The 23,651-nt window shown below is 34.5% G+C and overlaps 2 protein-coding genes across 2 annotated transcripts; one reads left to right on the forward strand and one right to left on the reverse strand.

Moving 5' to 3' along the window:
* The first annotated feature begins 1,569 nt into the window (after positions 1-1,569).
* On the forward strand, positions 1,570-7,310 carry LOC128231256 (uncharacterized). The gene is made up of 4 exons (XM_052943837.1): positions 1,570-2,009; positions 4,225-4,728; positions 4,862-5,016; positions 6,083-7,310. Exons 1-4 carry the CDS (start codon positions 1,919-1,921, stop codon positions 7,307-7,309), a joined length of 1,977 nt encoding a protein of 658 aa, XP_052799797.1. The 5' UTR covers positions 1,570-1,918; the 3' UTR covers position 7,310.
* Positions 7,311-7,578: 268 nt separating this feature from the next.
* LOC128231253 (lactase/phlorizin hydrolase-like) lies at positions 7,579-23,643 on the reverse strand. The gene is made up of 26 exons (XM_052943821.1): positions 19,905-23,643; positions 19,717-19,754; positions 19,428-19,583; positions 19,033-19,119; positions 18,377-18,521; positions 17,764-17,964; positions 17,466-17,547; positions 16,595-16,773; positions 15,836-15,987; positions 15,501-15,666; positions 14,300-14,430; positions 14,036-14,156; positions 13,292-13,428; positions 12,838-13,009; positions 12,163-12,405; positions 11,732-11,861; positions 11,374-11,558; positions 11,035-11,201; positions 10,570-10,752; positions 9,981-10,152; positions 9,565-9,647; positions 9,331-9,475; positions 8,932-9,096; positions 8,625-8,724; positions 8,179-8,363; positions 7,579-7,989 (listed from the first exon to the last, which is right to left on the reverse strand). The coding sequence occupies exons 1-26, from the start codon at positions 20,041-20,043 to the stop codon at positions 7,709-7,711; spliced, it is 3,945 nt and encodes a 1,314-aa protein (XP_052799781.1). The 5' UTR covers positions 20,044-23,643; the 3' UTR covers positions 7,579-7,708.
* Positions 23,644-23,651: the final 8 nt, after the last annotated feature.

Here is a 23,651-nt window from a genome sequence, read left to right on the forward strand (position 1 = left end):
AAAAACATTTTCAGGTTCGTTGGATTGTTTTTGTAGGGCTTTTTAACAAAGTCAGAACAACAGCCTGATGCAGTTGAATCCTCATTGTCTGCACGCTTGCATCTCAGATGATGAATACATGCTTTAAAGAATTCTTCGTTATTGACAATACATGTATGTGTTCAGATGAAGTAAGATGGTTTGAAAATATACTCTAATATGATAGAAAGTATATGTTCGTGCATTTGTATTTTCGTTAGTAATGATGTCCAAACGAAAGCACATTTTGGAACGCTTTCAGGTTCAAGAAAACGTTGAAAAATAGAATCCGTAAGACATGATAAGTTTGTTTTTTTTACAAAATATTCTGTAAAAACATTTAAAATCCATTTTATTATCATTTTTTTCAAAAGTGAGGTTTTCAATTGTGATCAAATGGATATACCTTAATTGATATTAAATTGGAATACTGCTGCTACTGCTACTTCTACTACCACTACCACCACCACCACCACCACCACTACCACTACCACTACTACTACTACTACTACTACTACTACTACAACCACCACGTCAACTACCACTTCTTCTGCTACTACTGCTACTACTACTACTACTACTGCTGCTGCTGCTGCTGCTGCTGCTGCTGCTGCTGCTGCTGCTGCTGCTGCTACTACTACTACTACTACTACTACTACTACTACTACTACTACTACTACTACTGCTACTGTTACTGCTACTGCTGCTGCTGGTGGTCATGATGACGCTACTGCTACTTCTACAACTACTAGTACTATAACTACTACTACTGCTATTATTACTACTACTACTGCTGCTGCTACTACTTCTACTGTTAAAAGTACTTTTTTATGCATATGTAAAATACAAATACTTTTAGACATCGGCGGGGCAAAATACTATGTCAGGTTTTAATTATTTTTTATGGAATAATTATTGTCGAGAGTCTTTTCTATCAGGTAGAAGAGTAATGTCAAGTATCCAAGAGGCCATATTCAATATTATATGTATACTTATAAACAAATATATTTACAGCAGGCGAATATATCAATGGTAGCTTATAAAGATTCAGACGAACATTTCGGAATGTTTACTGTATATATATATATATATTTAACTTCAGTCTGATGCTGACGAGTATCACGTTTTGGTAAAACATGCTACAATATTCAAATAATCAATTCCTAAACATGATTTGCATGATATGCCGTTAGCCGTTGAGTTACTGAAAACATATATACATTTACTTATTTAACTTATTTTAACGCATTCCTATAAGATGTGTGGACGATCACAACAGCACGCTTAGCTAGGTAGTAAATGTTAGGTGTTGTTTATCATACATCACTGGGAAATGAAAAATGAATGAGAACATTTGTAGTTCTAAAACGTTATTAATAATAACTGCCATAGGTTGACCAATGTTATTCACTCCATTCACGAATTTAAGTTTCATCTCCTTTAGCCAACTTATTAAACGTCATAAGGACTTCTCTGTATCAGTAAGTGTTCGAAGAATTCAATCCTTTAGATTTCATTGTATTGTTATCCTCTGAGTTACGCTTAGTTTAATATTGAAACAGGATGCGGGTTTTTTTGCAAACGAAGAAACATGTTACTTTGTTATTGTGCATAATATTGGATTTCATACCACACGGAGTCATTTATCGACAAAATAGTCACAATGTCAGCGAGTAATGATATAGTCACAAACGCCTAGGTTACCTATAATGTAACACCAAAACGATAGCTTACATGAATAATAAACGCACTGTTGTAAGTGTTTATCACGATTGCTGAACATTATTGGATTACCATTGACATGGAAAAGAGAGCAGTTTGGAATTTTACATAAATAATGAACGCGCTGTTGTTAGTGCTCGTTAAGAGTTTGTAATAGTTACACACTGGTAATTATTAGATGGCCGTGGATATGGAAAACAAAATTATTTGGAATATTTCAATTTCGCATCGTATATTTATTATCCTTCTTCATGGATTTGTTATTTGCGGTAAGTGTTTTCTCTTATATTCCTGCTGAAATATCAAAATGTCTTAAAAATATCAATATAAATGTAAGTTATATAAAGCAAAGTAAAATATTGAAGCTGATCAAATCTGATTGAACTTTGCGCTTGAATGTGTCGTTATACGTTTTTTTTTGTTATGGTATATCAAAAATGTTGTTTAGAATCAGTATCCATGTACCTGAATGGTAAAATGAAGAAAGGCTAAGTATGAATCTCGTTAACATTTTATTTAGCTCACTGGAGCACAAAGTGCTAAGCGTGAGCTATTGTGATAGGGTGATTGTCCGTCGTCCGTCGTCGTCACAACGTCGTCTGTCGTCCGTCGTCAACATTTCCCCTTCAAACAACTTCTACTTCTATACCACTGGGACAATTTCAACCAAGCTTAGCAGGAATGTTCCTTGGGTTGTCTTCTTCCAGATTCCTTCAATAAAAAATGTTCCGTGCAGAACTCTGATTGGCAATCAAAAACAAACAAAAAAACTTTGAAAATCTTTAGTGGCAATGGGCAACGCCAAAGACATAGAACACAAATTCACAAACAAGAAACATAGAACAGCACACAACTCTACAAACAGCACAGTGCATAAATACTATATATATATAGATAGATATATATATATAAATAATTGGTATGTTTATCAAGAATTGTTAGGTACCGCCTTGGAACGGTCAGTAAAATGTAAATTTACTGGGGGTTTAAACCAGTTTATGTGCACAAACCTCACTCTTATCCCAACAATTCTTAATAAAGATAAAACGCAAAAGATAAATCTTATCAAAGTATGCATTAACTTGAGGAAAGATACGATGCAGTCATTGTTAGCCTGATTTCCACATATTTTCATAGAAATGTTCCACAGGTGACCTTGTTTCACATTCCTTTACCCCATGTTGATTCGTAAAAACACATGGCCGCCAGTGGGCGGGGCTAATTTTCACTATATGTCTTCATTGAAACCTTTGAACGTCTTCTCCTCAGAACACGCTACCCTGATCTTTTTCACAGAATTCCATCATTGGGTGACCTCTATCAAATTTCTTTCCACATGTTGTTTTGTTTAGAAAACATGGCCGCCAGTGGGCGGGGTTACTTTTTACGACTTGTCTATATGGAAAACTTTGAAAATCTTGTCCTCCGAATACGCTGCCTTGGTTTTAAAGTATTGTTACAGAAATGTTCCTTAGGTGACCCTCTATCAAATTCCTTCACCTCATGTTGATTTGTAAAATTAACATGGCCGCCAGTGGACGGGGGTACTTCAAACTATACTAGTATGTCTATATGGAAAACTTTGAAAATCTTCTTTTCAGAAACCAACGGACCGATTTCAAAAATAATAACATTCAAAGTAGTGTTCCTAACCCTCTGTCAAATTCCATCACGCCATGTTGATTCATGAAAATCATGGTTGCCAGAGGCGGGGTTAGTTAGCACTATATGGAAAACTTTGAAAAACTTCTGTTCAGAAACCATCGCTTGATTTCAAAATATTTACACAAGAAATGTTCCTCAGGCGACTCTTTGTCAAATTCAGTCACCCCATTGTGATTCATAAAAAACATGGCCGCCAGGGCCAGGGCTAGTTATATGTCAATAAGCAAAACTTAAAAAAAAAAATCTTAATAAACCATTGGCCCGATTTTAAAATATTTACACAGAAAGGTTCCTTAGCTGACCATTTTATCAAATTGTTTATGTTTTGTTTTTCTTATTTATATTAATACTTTTTCTTCGTTTTACAATCATTGAAAACATTATCTTTGAACTTCATGAATATCTTCACAGTAACAATGTGCTCTTTTGTGACAAGGTATATACATCCAACTTAAAATTCATATTGTAAGTTATTGTTTTATACGGGTGAGCGTTTGGGCGGGCGGCGTCCAGTATGCCCGATCAGTAACGTTAAAACCCCTTTGTCTAATCAGGTGAGTGATATGGGGCCGCTCGGAGTGGAGTGTATGAAGACAAACATTCGAGTACCAGTCGATAATTGGATGATAATGACATGGACAATTGTTTTTATCTTGTTTTTAAAATCGTTTATGCACACAGAGTATATTATGTCAAACACTGTATACGAATTTCTTTTCTGTATGAAATATAGAAGTCCAAAGACAAATATACACGTTACTTCCTTCATATTGCGATATTTGCTTAACAAGTGAATCGTTGTGAATTTATTTATTCTAGGGTCGCACTATATCAAAGCTGACAGCGTTAACGTGAACATGTACACTGACCTTGTTGAAAATGTTGGGACAAATAGCTCTTGCTCGGAATTAAATGGATCAGAGAATGCAAAATCTTCAACGAGGAACGAATCGCACTTGTATCTGCCTCAACAAGGTATTTTGCTATCAAAATACTCGTTTTTCTTGGTGGCCAGGGATTCAACGACTCAAGAAAACTGCTATAAGCACGATATTTCTTCGTACAGCTTTCACAACAGTAATTGGACGTGCATTTTGGCATCGGCTAAGGTTGACTGGATATTTATTGACTGTCCAAAGCAGAAAGTTTTGGCTTCGCGATGCATAAATTACACAGAGTTGACTTATCTATTAGGTCGTGCTTGTAGAAAACAGGTTGACAACGGAACTTGCTTGGATACGGATTTGCTAGACGGAGGACAACTTTGGTGTTCCAAGTTATTTCACGTTGAAAAGATCCAATTGACCACAGTCATTGAAAAAGGTAATGGGAGTAAACTCGTATGATCATATTTATTATTACCATCATTATTGAAACTATGCAACATTTTCATCTGCAAGGTTATATTTGGTTGTTTTTGTTTCTTATAAAAAATATTTTCCGGTTATATCAATAGGTCTCAATATACCAATCGAGGATCTGGCTGCATACCTCTGTATTGCCTTTATACTGGTTGCATTCCTGCTAGCCATCCTTATTCCTGACGAGAAATGCCGTCCAACTTACAGATACGACAAGGAAAAGGCAAGAAGGGTTCCCTTAGAAATATATGTGAGTAGTTGTATATCTTTTCCGGCCGTTTGGCTGTCTGCATGATTTCATCTTGACTTCCTGTGAAAGTCACGGAAATCAACTGAATAAAATTAATATTTGCATTGGACATTATAAACTTATAAACAAGGAATCCCATTTGTCATTGTAAACTTATTCAAATAAAATGAGAATCAGAATCGAGCTCTTTAGATCTCTAATTGTTTAAAAATTGAAGAATTTTATTTCTCCGCGAACAGTTTTTCCAGAAATGTACAGACCATCTTTGAACTTATTTTATGTTTCATTGTGTACTATTATTTTGGTTAATAATAATTTTATGATGATATTTTATTTATGTTGATATATGATGTTTTATAAGAGCGTTTTAGTTGCAAGCCACAATCAAACTGGCTTACTTCCATCAATCTCGATCATTATAGTCTAAAATAATTTTCTCAAGAACTCAGTTGTTGTTGGTTATATATATGAACATGCTACAATAAATGTAATAAAACAGCATATGTCGTTTCGTTACCTTTTTTAGGGGTGAAAACATTTATGTATTGAAAATAAACCCCACTTGTTTAGTCAAACATTGTTATACTCTGTAATACTTTGCATGGTATTGATATTCCTCTCAAAAAGGCAATCTCAACCTATTACATGTCGAATGTTTAAACCGTTCGGACACTAGTCATCCCGCTGGTTTAAGACGGTCGAGTATCTTTTTTAAAGATAGTTTTTGTTCAAACTTCTGTCACACAACATATACATAATACTATACACACTATATAAATTATGGTGTGCTACTTCAGGATCATTGAAAATAGTCATTATCTTAAAAATCAAAAGTATTGCTTAAGCCTGTAAAAGAGGTCGTAGATAGTGTTGCTCCTATAATTGCTGCCGATGAGCAGTCTCGGATTCACTGATATCCGATATTTATAATTTATTTAAAAATGCTTGCGAAGTATCTCTCCAAATGCATTCATTGAGCTACATATCTTTGTAACGTTTCTATGAATAATACTATTTGTTCACTACGCAATTCAAATCGATGAAATTTGACTTCAATTCATTACAGGAAATGTACGGAGCAAACTATAAGCCATCAGCCAAAAAGAGGTTGACGAACAACATTTGGAATACATCGGCTATGACATCACACTCTCAAAACGTGGCAGCTGTTGCAAATGACATTTGTCGACCGTCCATTGGTGTCGTTTCCATAGCGTCTGGAATTTCAGGTACAAGTAGAAAGGTTTCATTCCAAGATGAAACCGATAAACCAAAAAACTGCCTAACCCTTACACTTAGTCCAAATGGACTCACCTTAGCAAACAAGTATCAAAGAGACTCAAGCGGAAGTGAACGCTGGGAACCACTTGAAGAACGTAGTCCTCATACAAGAAATACTATTAGAAATACACGTGAATGTGTTGCGAATATTGTAAAATCACCAAGAGATGATACCCTTTCATATGAATCATCTGACAGCAATGATAGTTCGTATATGGATTTTCCTGACAAGAGCATTGGTCCGAAAACTCTACCATCGAATTTGCATACCCTAACTAGCACGGACAAGGATTCAAGTAAAGGTAGTTCGGAATCAGACGATAATTCACTGGAAAGTTCAAGCAATATTTCTGAAGAGTTTGAGAGGTCTGCTGAAACTTTCATGCGGAAACACGTGGGGAAAGGACACGTCGTAATTTATAAAACCAAAGTAACAAACATTTTTCCGAAAGCGACCAAAATATCAGGAGTCGCATACCCTGCCTTATTTGATATCAATAATGAAACATCTCTTGTGGGTAATCGGGAAGACAAACACCGGCTGAAACGAGAACTATTATCTTATCAAAAAAATGATAAGAATCATACAAATGTTCCATTTACAGACAGTTCCTTCCTTCAATGTTCTACATTGTCAAAAATAAAGCAAGACACACACTCTTTGAAGAATGCATTTTCTCTAGATGATTATCTCGTGAAAATGGAAGTGAGCTCGAGCGATGAAACATCGAGTGAAAGCGAAATTCATAGAAATAATAAGGCAAATATAGTTTTAGAAAATGAATTGCGAAAAGGGAGACTTCGAACAGCAAACAAAAATTGTGAAGTACACCATAGAAACTCTTCGTTAGATGTTGTCCAAGAAACAAACGATGATGGTCCTTTCGCCCATGTTTGGTCTAACTGTGGACACATGAATAAATCTCCATCAAATGAGTTAAAATCTGGAGAGGGAAGCAAATCTCCAAAACAAACACACGCACAGGCAATACGTAAAGCAAGTACTTGTTAATTGAAACATTCCTATTGACTACGCGTGTTGGTGTATTGCAAAGAAGAGCTCTTGTTTTTTGTTGTAATATATATACATGTTGTTATGATTCATTCGTGGGCTGTATGAATCTAGTGTTAAGTTGTTTCTTGTTGTCATACGTATTTGTTTTCATTTCTTCTTTGTGTCTGCACAGTATACATTGATTTCTTGTTACAATGTCACTTTTCAAATACATGTATCCATAAAAAGATAATTTAACACACATTTTATTACAACTAACACGTCTCTTCAATAAAAAAGTGGACAAATTATTTATTATTTTCAAAGTTAACTGCCATTATTTTTAACAAGTAAGTGTTGTTGTGTTTTAATTCATGTATTTATCAAATTAATCGTAGCCAGGTCCAATATGAACCTTCATGATTTTATCATCATCAACCAAAATAATGTGGACATCAATGTATACACTGTGGATTGAGGCATGCTCGAAGCATTGGTTTTATGTTTGTGTTCAGTGTCCGTGGTAGGATATACTGGTGTTGTCGCAGAGCATGCTGGCTGGTCAATTGCCGCTGATTCGGAACCGTACTGGGTGATGATATCTCCTAATATCCGTGCTTCTGCCGACAATGTACTTTCCGTTGGTCTAATGATTGGAAATAAGTACCCAGCCACACGTACGTCGTCGAGAATCGCGGCTGTTGATCAAATACAACACTTGATTTATTCACCAGAAATCTATTCCAATTTTTTTATCATGAAGGAAAAAAAATCGGTAAACTTAGGTAAATACACTACAGGTATTGCATGCCATATCAACTATTTTAATCAGATGTTGTCACTAAATATACGACGTTCAAAAAAAATGATATTAACTATTTTCTCACCTTTCAAAACTTCGTTTACGTTTTCTTGTATCAACGTTGTAAGCTCGCTTTGATTGCTTGATAAAACGTTATTGGTGAAGTTCGTTGACGTCACATATACTGGAATATTTCCGTAAGACCGTTTGATCCAATTTAAAGTTTTTCTTACCGCCCACTGTGTCCCTTCCTGTCGATATGACGGATCCCTGTTAATGCGAGAAAAAGATTCTTAAGCAGTCACCTCCACCTTGGTACAACAGTTTTGAATGTTCCAGACAAAAAACGATTTTCGGAAAAAAGAGCAAAGACTACATCCCTGTTGTGCCATTGCAAAGCTTGTACATGTATGCCTCTGTATGAATTATGTTATATGAGAAGTTTTCACGATAGTTATGAATGAAATCTCGACATGCTTTATGGTATAATGCTTATCTACAAGATGTCATTAGATGCATTAAATACATTACCGCCGGAAGTCTGTGTCTGAAATGCAGGTGACAGCTGTAGATGGATCTTGTGTACACCATTTAAGTTTGGAAATATCCACAAACACCATGTCTGCTGACACTATATATGAAATAAGCAAATACACGGTTGCTTCGTAGTAATATTTCAGTTAAATAATATGCAAAATCTTGGTACTGAATTATTCATGTCCAAACACAAATATGTGTGTACACTTAACTATAACTTGAAATAAAATGATATGGTAGTACGGATGTACATCATGAAACGAAAACAACTGCCGCATTTCGAATAAAACTCAGCTAATACCTCGCACGTCGGGCAATTCATTCTTCTTTGGACTGTTACCGAATATAGGTTCAGCAATCCGCCCAATGCCATTTTTCATGGCAGTCTCTGATGCTTCCCAGTCCGAAGTGGAAAATTCATTCTGTGGTTCGTGCCACTCGCCTAGCAATGCCAACCCAAATGTTCCTGGAATTATTTAATGACTTACATGCCATATCTCATCAAAAACGAGTTTTGGTAGAGTCGCCATATTTTCGGAATAAGCTCGTTTCCAGCGAGTGTACAGAATTAATAACAACGCAGAAGAGGAAAATAGAAAGTAGGCCCCTTCCGATAGATATATGTTTTTGTTCGCTACAACACAAACAGTTTCATGATAGCATATGTTGAGAAATAAACATTGATACGTTGATAACTTACCGTATTGACGTCTGAATTCAGTTTTGAAGATGTGAAACGCGCTGTTATGGGCAAGCAACAAGTTTGACATGATAGCAAACTGATCGAGTGAATCAAATTGCCTTAAATACAGGTTTGCATTGTCTAGAGATAGCCAGGTCTCTACCTGAAGAAAGAAAGCAAGTTATCTTCATAAAAATGTATACGTATTTATGAACAATCCTTTTTTTAAACTCAATACAAGAATCTACTTACAATATCCCCAAATGTTGAGAAACAAACCCTCGCGTAATTCTCAAATTCAATAACCGTCGAATTATTTGACCAACTACCAGCATCTGAAATATGTGACAATAGCCTGTACTATTTTATTTTTAATTGTAATGTAAACATTTTGAAACAAATGGTTAACCTTTGAGTTGGGATTTAAATAGAGATTTGATTTGTTTGTAAATTTGTGAAGACGTTTATTTGAATTTGCAATATTTATGCGAAATGCAAGTAAACTCTTTGTTTTGTTCCAAACACTCGCTTAGTATTGAAATAAATGTTTGGTATTACGATATGTAGTCGTACACTCGTTGATAAAATGTAGGGGACATGTATGTATACGTAAATTATGTTAAATTTGATTACTGTTTATTTAAGAAAACAATCAAATAGAACCTTACCCTGTAAATGTTTCGGTACATCAAAATAGTCCAGAGATATCCATGGGGCTATATTGTTTTGCCTAAGCTGTTTGATCAGTTGCGTATACTTGTTAACTTCGTTAGTGTCTTCGATTGATCCAGCTCGAGGAAGGATTCCATTCCATGGGATTTTAAATTTGTAGAATCCAACCTATGAAGAAACCAAATCAGCTCTGTAAATTAAGCTATAGAAATATTCGATCACTTATTCAATAAACAAACGCTGTGTAATTTATAAAACTACGAAAACTATTAAACACCAAGTAGCCTTGATCCTGACACAGCGCTATAAGAAAGGAAACATGAACCAAATATGAAAATATCGCCATCAGTAAATGATGAGTGTCGGCACGGTCAGTGGAAACTTAGAGCTCAATGGGGGTTAACACCGGTTTGTATGTTAGGAATCCTTTTTAACAAGTATTCTGCAGTTGTTATACTTCCATTTACAAAAGTCGATTTTTGTTCAGAAAGATGTTCATCGGTTTTGAATATCATTGTCAGAAACTACCTTTATAATAAAATCTCGATAAATTTTGAAATGGTGCGAAAACACAAATAATCTGACCTTCATTTTAACTAGAGCTTGTATCAAATCACTGACTTCAAGCGTATCTGAACGCAACCCTTCCATACCCCAGACAAAGTCCGGTGGAAAAATGCCTTTAAGTGTCTTGCCGACATAATCTGGAGCAGTTCCCCTACCACCTATTCCAGGGTATCCTTTCGTGAAGGCGTTCTCAGAGATCAACTGAAAATGCAACAGTATAATTAAAGACGTTCATTTATACTTATTTACGTTAGGCGCCAAACTAATTGCCTTTGTATATAATATTTTACAGTTTATAAATCAGTGCGAGTGTTACGAGAGGTCACAGAAAAAAGAAAATGAAGAAATTGATCCCGAGACTTTTTGCATGAAAGGCGCACACATGGACGAGCGATTTCTACATATTAAGCTATTGTAAAAAAAAATCATTTTTTGTCGTACAATTTCAGATGGAATGATGATAAGTATTTGGAAAATACCCACCTGTCTATACCAATAGGCAGATCCTTTGGGTGTTCTTTTCCTGTCAGGGTCCGTGAAATTGATGTAATGTATTCCAAACCTTTCACTGTATCCCGTATTCCATTCAAAGTTATCCATTAGTGACCATGCTGTAAAGCCTTTGACATTACACCCGTCTAGTTTGATAGCTGTAAATGAGACACAAATTAGCTTATTATTTATTTACGTATGTACTCAAAGAACGCAAACGTCAACATCAATACACATATCGTTTATCTGAATTATGTTATTGCAGTAGATTCCATGAAATATGATTAGCAAACATAGTTTATATCCCTAGGGTGTTAGTATTCTTATTACCTTTCAACAACTCGTTGATGTAAGTCCTATAATAGTGGATTCTGTGATAGTCCATCAAAGTGCCGTTCCTGTCAGAGACACCACTCTCTGTAACGTACACTGGGACATTGTTATACGTCCGTTTCACCCAATTCAAAATCTTTCTCATCCCAAACGGTGTTACGTGTAACCAGCTGGAACCTGACCTAAACGTGAACCAAACAACTAAGAATTAAAGCTGCTTATGAATATGTTAATAATTAATTTAACAGTAATGATACAGGTATACGTATAATTGAAAGGTTAAGCTGCAAAAAAATCCTTGTCGAAAACTGTGAACACTGATTTTTCTATGGAAGTGAAAAGAGAGAATTCATACCCTAAATAGTTTGGGTTGTCAACGCCTTTAGTATCTTTGTCATTGTAGTAGCTTGGCACTTCCGACGTACCGTAGTCTGAGGTGACTAGTCCGGCGGAGTAAAAGTTAAGTCCAAAGAAGTCGAACGTCCCTGAAACAATTTAGTTTTACCAAAGTTTAACCGTTTTTTATCATTGAAACTCATAAATACAAAACACAATAACATTATGCGTAATTGTATATAATATGAATTAATTGTATATGGATAATAGACGTGTTTTTTTTAAATATTAAATATTGATGGGATTCATACTGGTTTCCGACAAGATTGGCGAACTTGTACAGTACAGGTATTGATGTGCAGTTTGCATTGCAATAAAGTAAGGACTTATAGCCACAAAGTTTACTTGATATTCAAGGGGAAAATGGAATAACAATTATACTTAATGTACCGTTAATAAAGGTTTTCTCTTCATCTGTAAACTCTGGAAGTCTAGAGACATTAAAACCTTGCTGATAACTCTTTTCGCTAACCAGTTTCTTCATGATTGGTGAGTAGTCTCCATCTACAAAGATCGGATGTGCAAACCAACCACAACTGAACTGCGTGTCTCTCTCAGAGGCTTCCAAATCCTCGGGATCATACATGTGAACTGGCTCTGGCCATCCAACACTAATGGTAATGCCAATTTTACCTATATTTCAGAATAGGGATATAGACATATACACGTGTGGTACATCAGTTACAAGAGTGAAAATAAATAATTGCCGTAAATCGCATTAATAGTCTAATGGGAAATAATTGGCAAATGCATTGCCCTATGCTTCATGACTGGCACGTAAGATTAAAATTGGCTCATTTTAAAGTCATTTTAATCGCTTATACATTTACCTGAAATGATTACGGAGTTGCACACCACAATCGTTATTTCAAACTGTTATTTAATAGTAAACTTTCCTTTAAGCTACAATATAACGAACCATATATATATATATATATATATATATATATATATATATATATATATATATATATATATATATATATATATATATATATATCTTTAAAACTGGCTTTCCAATATACTATACTATTATAATATTACAGCTTTAGAAGATATGAATACCGTTTTGTGTCTGTTTGAAGACATGGTAGGCCTCGGCATGGGCTTTTATGAGATTATGCGCCGCAATGTAACCCTCCTGTCCGTGTGAGTGGTGTCCGGGAGGAAACCAACCATCGTCGTAACCAGACACTGTGATGATTTTCGGCTCGTTAAATGTTATCCAATAGTTTACCTTAAATATGCATGTTTTTATAAATTCATAATAAACAAATTATCGGGAGAGGGCAGTAACTGATGTTGGCAAAACTCGTGGCCGAATTCCTTTGCATGCTTGATTTTATAATATCGGTTTAAATATTGTGATGAACTTTGCACTGGTTTTCTCATCGTCGAATGTGTTCCCATGCAATAGAATAATATTAGTTAATCAAATCACAAACAAACTGTCGGAAATACTGACATGAACCCTTTTAAAACAAAGCATTGATGAAGCTTAAACTGAAGCTATGCTTACCCTATCTCCAAACTTTTCAAAGCAAAGCTTTGCGTAGTCCTTGAACCTGTCTTTAATCGTTTCATTAAGCCACCCTCCATTGTCCATTAAATTCTGGGGCAAGTCCCAGTGAAACAATGTTATCATTGGAGTTATACCTGTAAAAGTTAAATGAGGAATAATTCTACCAATTTATATCAGTCAAAAGAAGACTACGAGTGTCAATCAAAAGATACGTAGACACTGTACATACAATTATTAATACATGCACTATTGCTGTATTAAGAAACATACCATATAAACCATCTTAATTTTTTATTCTACTGTTCAGAATTTCGCTAAGGTACATTGATTGTGCTTGATGTAGTTATATTTTAAAATAGTTGAGGTGGAGCACTGCAGTGCAACACAATCTTTTGACAACAGAGTTAAAGGCGTTTTACCAACATAACCATTGTAAAGTTGAGTTCATCATGCAGTTGTTGTTTTTATTAAAAAATATATTTCATATTAAGCACAACACATTGAGTAGCGACGTTAATTGATGTTTTTGAATTTGCGCTATGGGTTGTCTCTTTTCTCATGTCACAAAACAGTAAGTTTCTATAACTTGTCTTCAAACTAATATTAAATAAGTATACAAGTAGTATCGGTACACATTAATATGCATCAAATTAATGCAAGTTTATCGAAAAGAGGACTTGGGCATTGATGTATGATATAACTAAAATACATATATTTGGAACTATGTGGTATTCATCTTACCGTCTGCTAAAAGTGCATCTATCAAATTATTGTAATAGTTAATGCCTCTCTGGTTTATATAATCGGTTGTTCCATCTGGCATCAAACGTGTCCATGCAATCGAAAATCGATAAAACTTGACCTGAAAATAAATGTGAAGACGAACTTATATTATAACATGAAGTCCAATAATTGCTCAACTTCACGAATTTCATAAAGTAAAAAATATATTTGCGTATTTCGCGTGGAATTCGGAATTAACATCAGTTAACATTTAAAACAAACCCCTAGATCCTTCAGAAGTTTAACGTCGTCTTTGTATTTGTTGTAGCTGTCACAAGCCACATCACCAGTTTCATTGTTGTGAATGATGTTCGGAGTATGACTCCGTGTATCCCAAATGCTAAGTCCTTTACCTGCAAAACATTTAACAGACACCTTTTGCATTGTTATGAATGATTTAACGCAGTATCCACTGGGAAACAGTTGTTGTGTTAGCGAACTTTTCGTTGATGTTTAATCAGAAATATTATTTGTGGTGTCCCTTTGTTGTGATCATACGGTCGTATTGCTAGATCTTGGTGATTCGTTTCTACTGGGCTTGTCTATTTACTACATTTCATTAAGAAAGACAAATAAAATATAATATATTTCGTAGAGTGTAAAAAAGTTTTCTTTTACTTTAACCGGTTTCTTTACTCATAATACAATAAAAACTGCAGGAGCATGCCCATTAGTCGAATTTCAAACAAGAACATCGCTTTAGAGAGGCAAGCTACAAGAGAAAAACGACAATGAATTAGAGATTCAAACTTATAAATACCATTACACGAATACACGACTGACAACACACTTATTAAGATAGCTTTGTTGATAAATGATGGGATAACCGCCTTGGAATTGTAAATGAAATACGATTTCATTACAGTAAGAGTCTTCTAGGGTCTTAAATTAGTTTGTTTGGCCATAACCTCACACTTTCCCCAACATTTATAAACCTCATGGAGCAAGGATCAACTTGAAAACAATGAAGAATAGTGTAAAAATAACACATAAGCGGATAAGGTAATTTCAAGTACACAAGTACTCAAGTACTCAGCGGCTGATTACAAACGTCTGCTACAAATGCATCAATCAAGCTGGAGCAATACTGCTTGCTCTTTAAAGGTACGATAAAGTCATTAAAAGACAGCCATTTGACATAGCTCGCATAAGCAAGCTTTGAAACTGTGTGTTCATACAGTCTTATAATGAAATAATTAGTGTACAAACACGGGGTATATATCATCATTGCCCGTTAATAGCACATAATACCCTCGCTTGTCTTAAATCAGGGTTTCTGCGGAGCTAACACACTTTCTTAGTATGATCCAACTCACTAGTCCAACATAAAGGGTAAACACATTTGGAAACCAAGAAACCGAAAGGGAAACCGTCATTAGACGATATTGTTAATCCATCATATTAAATATTACAGCTAGTTTACCGTCAGCGTTCCATCCTCCTTCAATCTGATAAGCAGAGGTGGCAGAGCTCCAACCGAAATTGTCCGGGAAATCGTCGTAATATATCCCATCCTCGTGTGATATCTCACCGCTAGGAAATCCGCCTATTCCGTTGAAACCACGTTCAAAACCGTTGTCATGGATAATCTTAAATAACATATTGTCTTTATATGAGAACTCACTGGCCAGGGCAATATTACACAGGTACTGTTACACTCGAAGGCATGGGTAAGTATATTGAGAACTAGTGTGTGAAGAAAATACTCAGCAAAATTAACAGCCTAGTCTTATTTAAGTTATAATATAAAAAAAATACCTGTTTATATAAAACTGCGGATGCCTTCCTTACAGGAAAATTCTGGTCAGGTGTGTTGCTGAATATTCCGGTTAACTCCGGACAATGTTCAGTGTCCACAAAGGATGGTATCACATAGCCGCCGATGTTACTGTTGCGGTCAATTTGGATTGCTAAAGATAACAGGAAAAAAACAAATTGAGCTATATGATTGAGAAGCAGTTTGGGTCACCTAGTTTTTTTTTATATAGTATATATGCACTGTGTTGTTTATTGAGTTTTGTGTTGTGGTTCCATGTTTCTTGTTTGTGATTTTTTTGTTTTTGTGTTCTATGTCTTTGGCATTTTCCCTGTGCCATTAAACGGGGTTTATGTTTAAACTTTTGGCTACTGAGATTGTTTCTGTATTTTTGCACATAATATTGATGTTCAAAACTTCTATTGTGAGATTTCAGGTAATGAATAAAACGCTTTAGTAGACATTAAAATAATTCTTTCGGTCAAAATTTGAATAGAAATCATGGCTCCGTCCAGATTAGATAATTCATTTTTAAAAAAACTGGAAAGTTTAAATAAGCTCTGGAAGGATGAACATTTAACATCCGAAGTATGAGACTAGTAATGTTATAATTTGTAAATCATGCTTTTGACAGAGAGGAAACAAATATCGCCTCAGGCCAAATTCTATGACCCCGAGGAACCAGAATATAAATAACCACACGAAAACTTATGATGTTTACTTAAACTAGCTATGGATTTCCTAAGTTTTGTCCCACTTACATTTTAATACTTGTTGTATATTTGACCTCATCCAATTAACGCGCTCTTTATCTTTTACAATCACGTTGTTAGTCTGAATCCCAACATCACTAACGTAAATCTGCACGGTCTTGCTGAGGGATCTGCCCACGTGCTTTAGAAGTTTCTGTAGTCCGCCATTCTTGTCGGAATCAACTTCACTGAAAAAGCATGAATAACTTTTATTTAATCAGATGCTTCCAGTGGCCAGCGGTGACGACCCGGCCCAATATTTCAAATATATTTAAGTTATTGCTCGTCTGTGTACATTATTTAAAATTTCAAAATTATGTGTACAGTGGAAAAGAAAAGGAAATATTGGTTGTTTAAATTCTTAATAACTTTTCTAATCATCAATATTCTAAACAAATATCGGTGTGATGAGGTCTTTGTTCGTACATCAATCAATTAAGTAAAACTCATTCTTATTTAGCAGCTACTCAAGGACATGTTTTCTTTCTACAATTGTTTTTCTTGCGTTCTCCTACAGATAGGTATCAACATAGAAAAACGAAAGACAAATAATTCTAGAACGAAAACATCTTGTTAAACGCAAGTTTAAAAGGAATACAAACTTTAAAGATTTCAAATCATGTTATGTGCTTTAATAAGTTGATATTGAAATTGATAAATAACTGAAATATTTCCTGGATTTAATATCCAGAAGAGCCTAGGTCTTTTAAGATATTTAAATAATTAATTTCAAATCTATCAATCCGTGCTTTCAAACTGATCCAACTGTTTCATCATATTATATGACTGCAAAGCTGTATCCAATAAGGACAAGAATAAGCAAGACATTTGAGTCCGATAGTTACTACGTTGCCTGGACGCAACCATCGTATCTGCTTACCTACTGTAAAGGGATTGTAGTTCAGTGTCTTCATTTACTTCAAAAGTCCCGCGGTATGTCAACGTTACAAAGTCAAGCGAATCTGAAAGAAAATATAAATGAATGCAAAACTATAATATATAGTATTGATATAGTTTCATCTCCATTTTTTATTTATCTTGTTTATATGTATAAATCAATGGAAGTTTAATTGTAGTTTTTATGTGAAAAATGATGACCGTACATGGGAACAAAACATGTTTCATAATCTGTATTCTTTGTTTAATGTTGAAATTCAGATAAAACATTTAAAACATACTATTAACATTTATTATTTGTTCCGGAGAAAAATGTGGTACGTTCAATCCAAAGTATTCCTTAGCAATATCTCGACCAATCAAAGGCTGTAGAAACAAATCAACGTCCAATGCAAGAGCTTTCTCTGTACTTGGATCAGTTTTTGAAAGCGAATGAGATTGGGCGACGAACCAGCTTCCTTGGATGTCAATACCCAGTTGCCCTGTAGTAATACAGAAATAAGTTTTTATTTAATAGCATTCAATTACGAGCATATACTTGTATATTCATAGAAGGATCGAACTCATCATGTTTATTCCGCCAATCTGTGTAGAAATACGGGAAGGAAATGTTGAATTGCGCTAGCACTTTGTTGCAAATTTATAATGCTGCTCTCCTACGTTCACACAATATGAGCTCCTGACGCAGAATCAGTCAGTCTTCAAACTATTAATAATGTACGTTTTCAATGATTGTGTAATGAATATAATAACAGATACATCTCTTACACCGCATGTGTTTAATGTAAAATCAAAATGTGTTTTTCTCCCACTATAGTAATTGCTCGGGAAAGCTAAATGATAACAATACACATCTTGAGTAATCCCAATTGAGTATATCTGAATGAAATATACCTTTTTGGTGAATGTTCTTCAACGAGTTATAAATGCAACTGTGAGCTTGGAGTATAAAGTACGCTGTGTTGATAAGTTCCTCATTGGAACTAGCCGCGAACGAAGTTTGTATCCCATTGAAAGCAAAGGAACTCCACAATGCCACCTTAAGAGATACATTTATGTTACCTTAAACGATACATTTATGTTACCTGAAACGATGCATTAATGTTACCTTAAACGATGCATTAATGTTACCTTAAACGATGCATTAATGTTACCTTAAACGATACATTAATGTTACCTTAAACGATGAATTAATGTTTCCTTAAAAGATGCATTAATGTTACCTTAAACGATGCATTAATGTTACCTTAAACGATACATTAATGTTACCTTAAACGATGAATTAATGTTTCCTTAAAAGATGCATTAATGTTACCTTAAACGATGCATTAATGTTACCTTAAACGATGCATTAATGTTACCTTAAACGATGCATTAATGTTACCCTGAACGATGCATTAATGTTTTGATTTTTTGTATATCATTGCTTTTGGGCGAAAACGGGAACAGTTTTTCGCCGATAAGTACAAGGCCATTGCTAAATGTGCACGGCATTCATGTGTAATGATAAAGATAAATGACAAACCTAAGGTGTTGATCAAGAAATCTACCTTTTCTGTCAAGTTTTGAAAAACGTAGGTTGCTGAATTACAAAGCTCAGTGACACTGTCCATTGAAGTAAGTTTGTCGATGACATCCTGCGGAGGAAAATACAAATGTCAGCAAAGATTTTCGAAAAGGTTTGTTTCAACACTACGTATTTAAATAAATCCCAATACTCGCTTCGAGACATTTAGTACAGCGTAACAAAACCAAGCGAACGCCACAACTGAATATATTAATAAGACTCGTTAGCAGTCTCTGTTCGATTGAAACAGTTCTCTGACGGAAATGATTAGTTGAACATTATCGACTTTCCATAGCAACCGTTAAAAATATTTTAGTTTTAAAAATCATGAAGAATTATATGATCTTGAAGGACAAGATAATATCTATTTTTGAATACCTTGTCCTTTGTGTCAAATAACACCACGTGACTCTTGATCCCAATATTTTCTAATTCTATGACACTATCTTGGTACCCGGTAAGTGTTGCTGGGTCAATTGTAAGTCCTCCTTGTGAATCCAGGTTCCAATCTAGGCTAAACTTGTACACATTCACCTAAGTTTAGAACATCGAAGGCATTATACCATTCATTTAAAAAGAATAAGCAGACGCAATGCAAGAGTTATAAATTGTTGATAATTTTAGCAAAATCACTATAAACTGCAATTTCTATCTAAATCTTCCTTACCCCTAATTCCTTCAGCAAAGGAACTTTTACATCGGAAGCTAGAATAAATATAATCTTGATTTTAATTTGTAAAGCCGTAATATTTAATAAAACCGTAATATTCTGTAAAACAATTGAACCCAAAATAATATAATTAGTTATCATGCAGACACATTAACTGTATATACGAGTAGTTCATATCAACTTACGTAAATGTTCACACGAATCTTTGATTCCCCATTGGAAGTTAGCAGGAAAATTAGCAAATCTGAAGGACGCACTTTTGTCGATACATAATGCAATATTTAAAAATCCACAAAGGAAAACACAGACAATAAAAAATTTCATAGTTCAGCCATTTATTCGTCCTTTAAATATAATGCCTCTACTGTCCACATATACAAGTAGGTTACAACCCGCTGTTACTTAGAAGGATATGTATGTTTGTGCGCAAAACAAACAGTTTGAAACCGCAATATTACACTAATCTAATGTCAGTGCCACTGTGTGATCCCGTTTATCTAACCAAACAAGAAGGCCATGCTGGCCCTGAATCGCTCACCTGAGGTGAAGAGAAAAACGTGGCCTATAAATATTTGTTGGGTCCAATTGACATGAAGTAGGTCATAAGTTGGCTCGGCGCCCAAGCAGGGAGTTGAGATTATTTGATGTTGCCAAAGGTAAAATCTCAGATCACTATTGAACAAAAACCTACATTCTTAGATCACTATATACCAAAAGAACCCAGCTAAGCTTAACTTATATCACTGCTTTCTAGACATTTACACAAAGATTGACCCATTTCAAGACAAAAAAGAAAATTTGTCAAAACGGGCAATATGTGTGAGTGCAGGTTTAAACAATGACTGTTATGATATATTATGTTTCAGAGCCAATGGTTTTGCTTTATTTTACATATGTTTTCCAATATATGTTATTAAGCATGTTTAATCTAGTCAACATTTTTTAAACCTTTAATTGGATTCAAAAATAAAACTTTTGATAGAGGCCTCTGGAATCCAGCATCATACTTTGTTTGGAAATTACTATTTCTTTAAAGATGCACTCTTACTCCCAGATAAGATTTACCACAATTAATAATATTGTTTTAATATTCCAAAAAGGATGAATAAATGTCGAAAACAATGGTTCTTAAGAAGGATACCGAGTTTAATTTGAAAGAAATGAACATAAAACACGGTATTTCTACCTTATGAGACTATAGTAGATCACACTAAATCACCAATCATTTAATATTTTTGCGCTTTCTGCTATTAAATTCACGGTAACAATCTTGTTTTCAGTAATTAATAGTTTCCATAAATGCATTATTTAGTAAGAAGTTAAAGGTTTATTCTAAATTTATGTTATACATGTGTAAGCATTGATTTTGAATAAGAGTTTCTCTTTAAAGGTAGACAAGAACATTCACAGAAACGAATCTATGCCACCATTTGGGCATATGCCGGTGGATGTATAGATAATAAGATATATGCATCATAAAATATGTTATTTGCTTATTTCATGAGCTCTGAATATTTGGTATAAATGGGAAGGAAGTGATTTCTGAACGGTGATATAAAGGTCAACTACAAGAAATGACCTCAGAAATTTCCTGCAATTTTTTTTTCTATAACATAGTATAGTTTCACTAAATAATTTTCACATAATATTGAATTTCCCTCTGCATGAAACTTTTCAATCAAAAATTAAACCATTAACATACAGTCGAAAAGTTTTTCAAAATTTCTGGAAGTTTAAGTATGTATGAATGCTTTTCATTTATCCTAAATACAGCTAGAGAAAAAAGTATATTTTAGATAGATTATTAAAACGTAAGACAAAAAGTCGGCTACCTGGTTGTTGTTGTTATTATTGTTGTTTTGTCCAAAGAGGCATAATTTTGAACAAATTGAGTGGATGGCTACTACATGATGTTACATACAAAAATCCACGGACTGGGACTAGTGGTTACATACAAGAAGGTTTTCAAAGATTTCCTTATACAAGTATGAAAGAAACTTGTCTTCCCCGGTTACGCCCAGACACTTGGTAGATGACCAACAGACAATGTTACACACTAAATAACAAAGTTCTAGGCCTCATAATGTTTTGTCTAGAATATTGTTTAAGTTCTCCCTTTCGGTTTTCAAGGTAACCAGAGTTCTGCATGGAATTTCTTTTTTCTATGAACAACTATATGAAAGGGCACCACCCATCAAACATCCCTGTAAAGTTTCATCAAAATTGACCATGCGGTTAAAGAAGAGATGTTGTTTAAAGCAATTATTGACACCGGACGAACGACTACGGACGGTGTTCGATGGACACCGGACGCCGGACATAGACCGATCACAATAGCTTACATTGAGCACTTTGTGATCAGGTGAGCTAAACACAATAACATATGATATTATATCTTTGAAAAGATAGCGGATTTATAGTATGTAGAATAATGCCACTCATTAAGAGCATTTTTTGTCCATCGAACAGCAATATCATGCTTTGAGCTTTTGATATATGATCACCTTTCCCCGTAAGCTATTAGACTTGTTTGTTTATTGAATCAATACCAAAGTTGTAAGTTCGTTCCTTGTCTTCGCCATGATAAACTAAATTAGAACTGCAACACGTAGAAATTGGCAAAAAGAGTGAAATGTGTTTTATAGATCGCGAAGTTTAATGTATCTTGAAATACCAATGACTTTCAAAATGCCAAACTAAATATTACAATGCAAACAACAGGAAAAAGCCTGAAAGTCAAAAGTTCAAAAAATAAACTTTGTTTAAAGATACAAGACAAAGTCTCAAAAGACAATTAACTAAATAAACAAACTTGTAAACAAGACAAATACAAACTACACAAAAGGTCACATACTCCTCAAAATAGCTTTACCGATAAATAATTGGTTACCAAACCATGGGTACCCCTATTCTATTTTCACTCACAAGATACCATAATGCCATTACATTTGCTGACCCATTCATGATTTAAGATTAAAGATTAAAGATTTAAAGATGTTTGTTAAGTAAAGTAAACATAAAATGTTTCTTGTAACATGGTTAATATGAATAACATTATTGGTAATCACTAGACAACTAATGGCATATATACATCGACCTATATATTCGGGTATATTTATATTAAGTACACGTGTGTTAATGAAAACAAAACTAATCGATTAACATTATACAAAAAGACGCACAATTATTTCATGTAATAAAAAGCGTTAACAAAATATTGTGAGGTGGGAATTATATTTAGTACATCTAAAAAAAAAACAGAATTGCTACTGTTAATAATTACAATACATTATTAACAGTATTCTAGAATATAATAAAAGCTTCATGTATATATTTCCATAATCTTACAAGAACATCAGTGTTCGTTGTTGGCAATAATTCTATGAATTTCATAACACTCGGTCTAAGTTTTGTTAAGAAGTTTCGTAGGTTTATGCTTGTCGCGCTTCCAAAAAATAGTTCAATAGTAGTGCGTGTAAAGTAAATAATGTTTGCTTCTCACAACAGGGTTTCATTTTGTACGGATAACATTCCACAAGCAGTTTGTGTGAGCCGCATCTGGCGCATGTCCAAGTTAACTTTAATGTCAATACCAGATAAAAGGAATAAAACACGTTAAATAAATGCACCGTTTTGGAGAATGAATTTGGATAGAAAAACCTTGGGGAGTACATAAACCCCTGTGAAAACATTTTATGCCATATTATTCATGTCGGTTCTGAGGGAGGGGTACACGTCAAAAAGTTGCGCCCCTAAGTTACGCCCCCTCTGACGTCAATTCCTGGCTCGCCCCCTGCGTTCTATTACATAATGGCCAACAGTTCACTGACTTATTAATGCAATTTCTACAATACCAAAATGCATATATATAAGTAGCTTAATTTCGTGTAAGAAGAGTTTTATCTTTGTTTAGCTAAATGATTTTAACTTAG

This window comes from Mya arenaria, chromosome 4 (genome assembly GCF_026914265.1).
Source record: "Mya arenaria isolate MELC-2E11 chromosome 4, ASM2691426v1".
Classification (NCBI taxonomy): Eukaryota; Metazoa; Mollusca; class Bivalvia; order Myida; family Myidae; genus Mya; species Mya arenaria.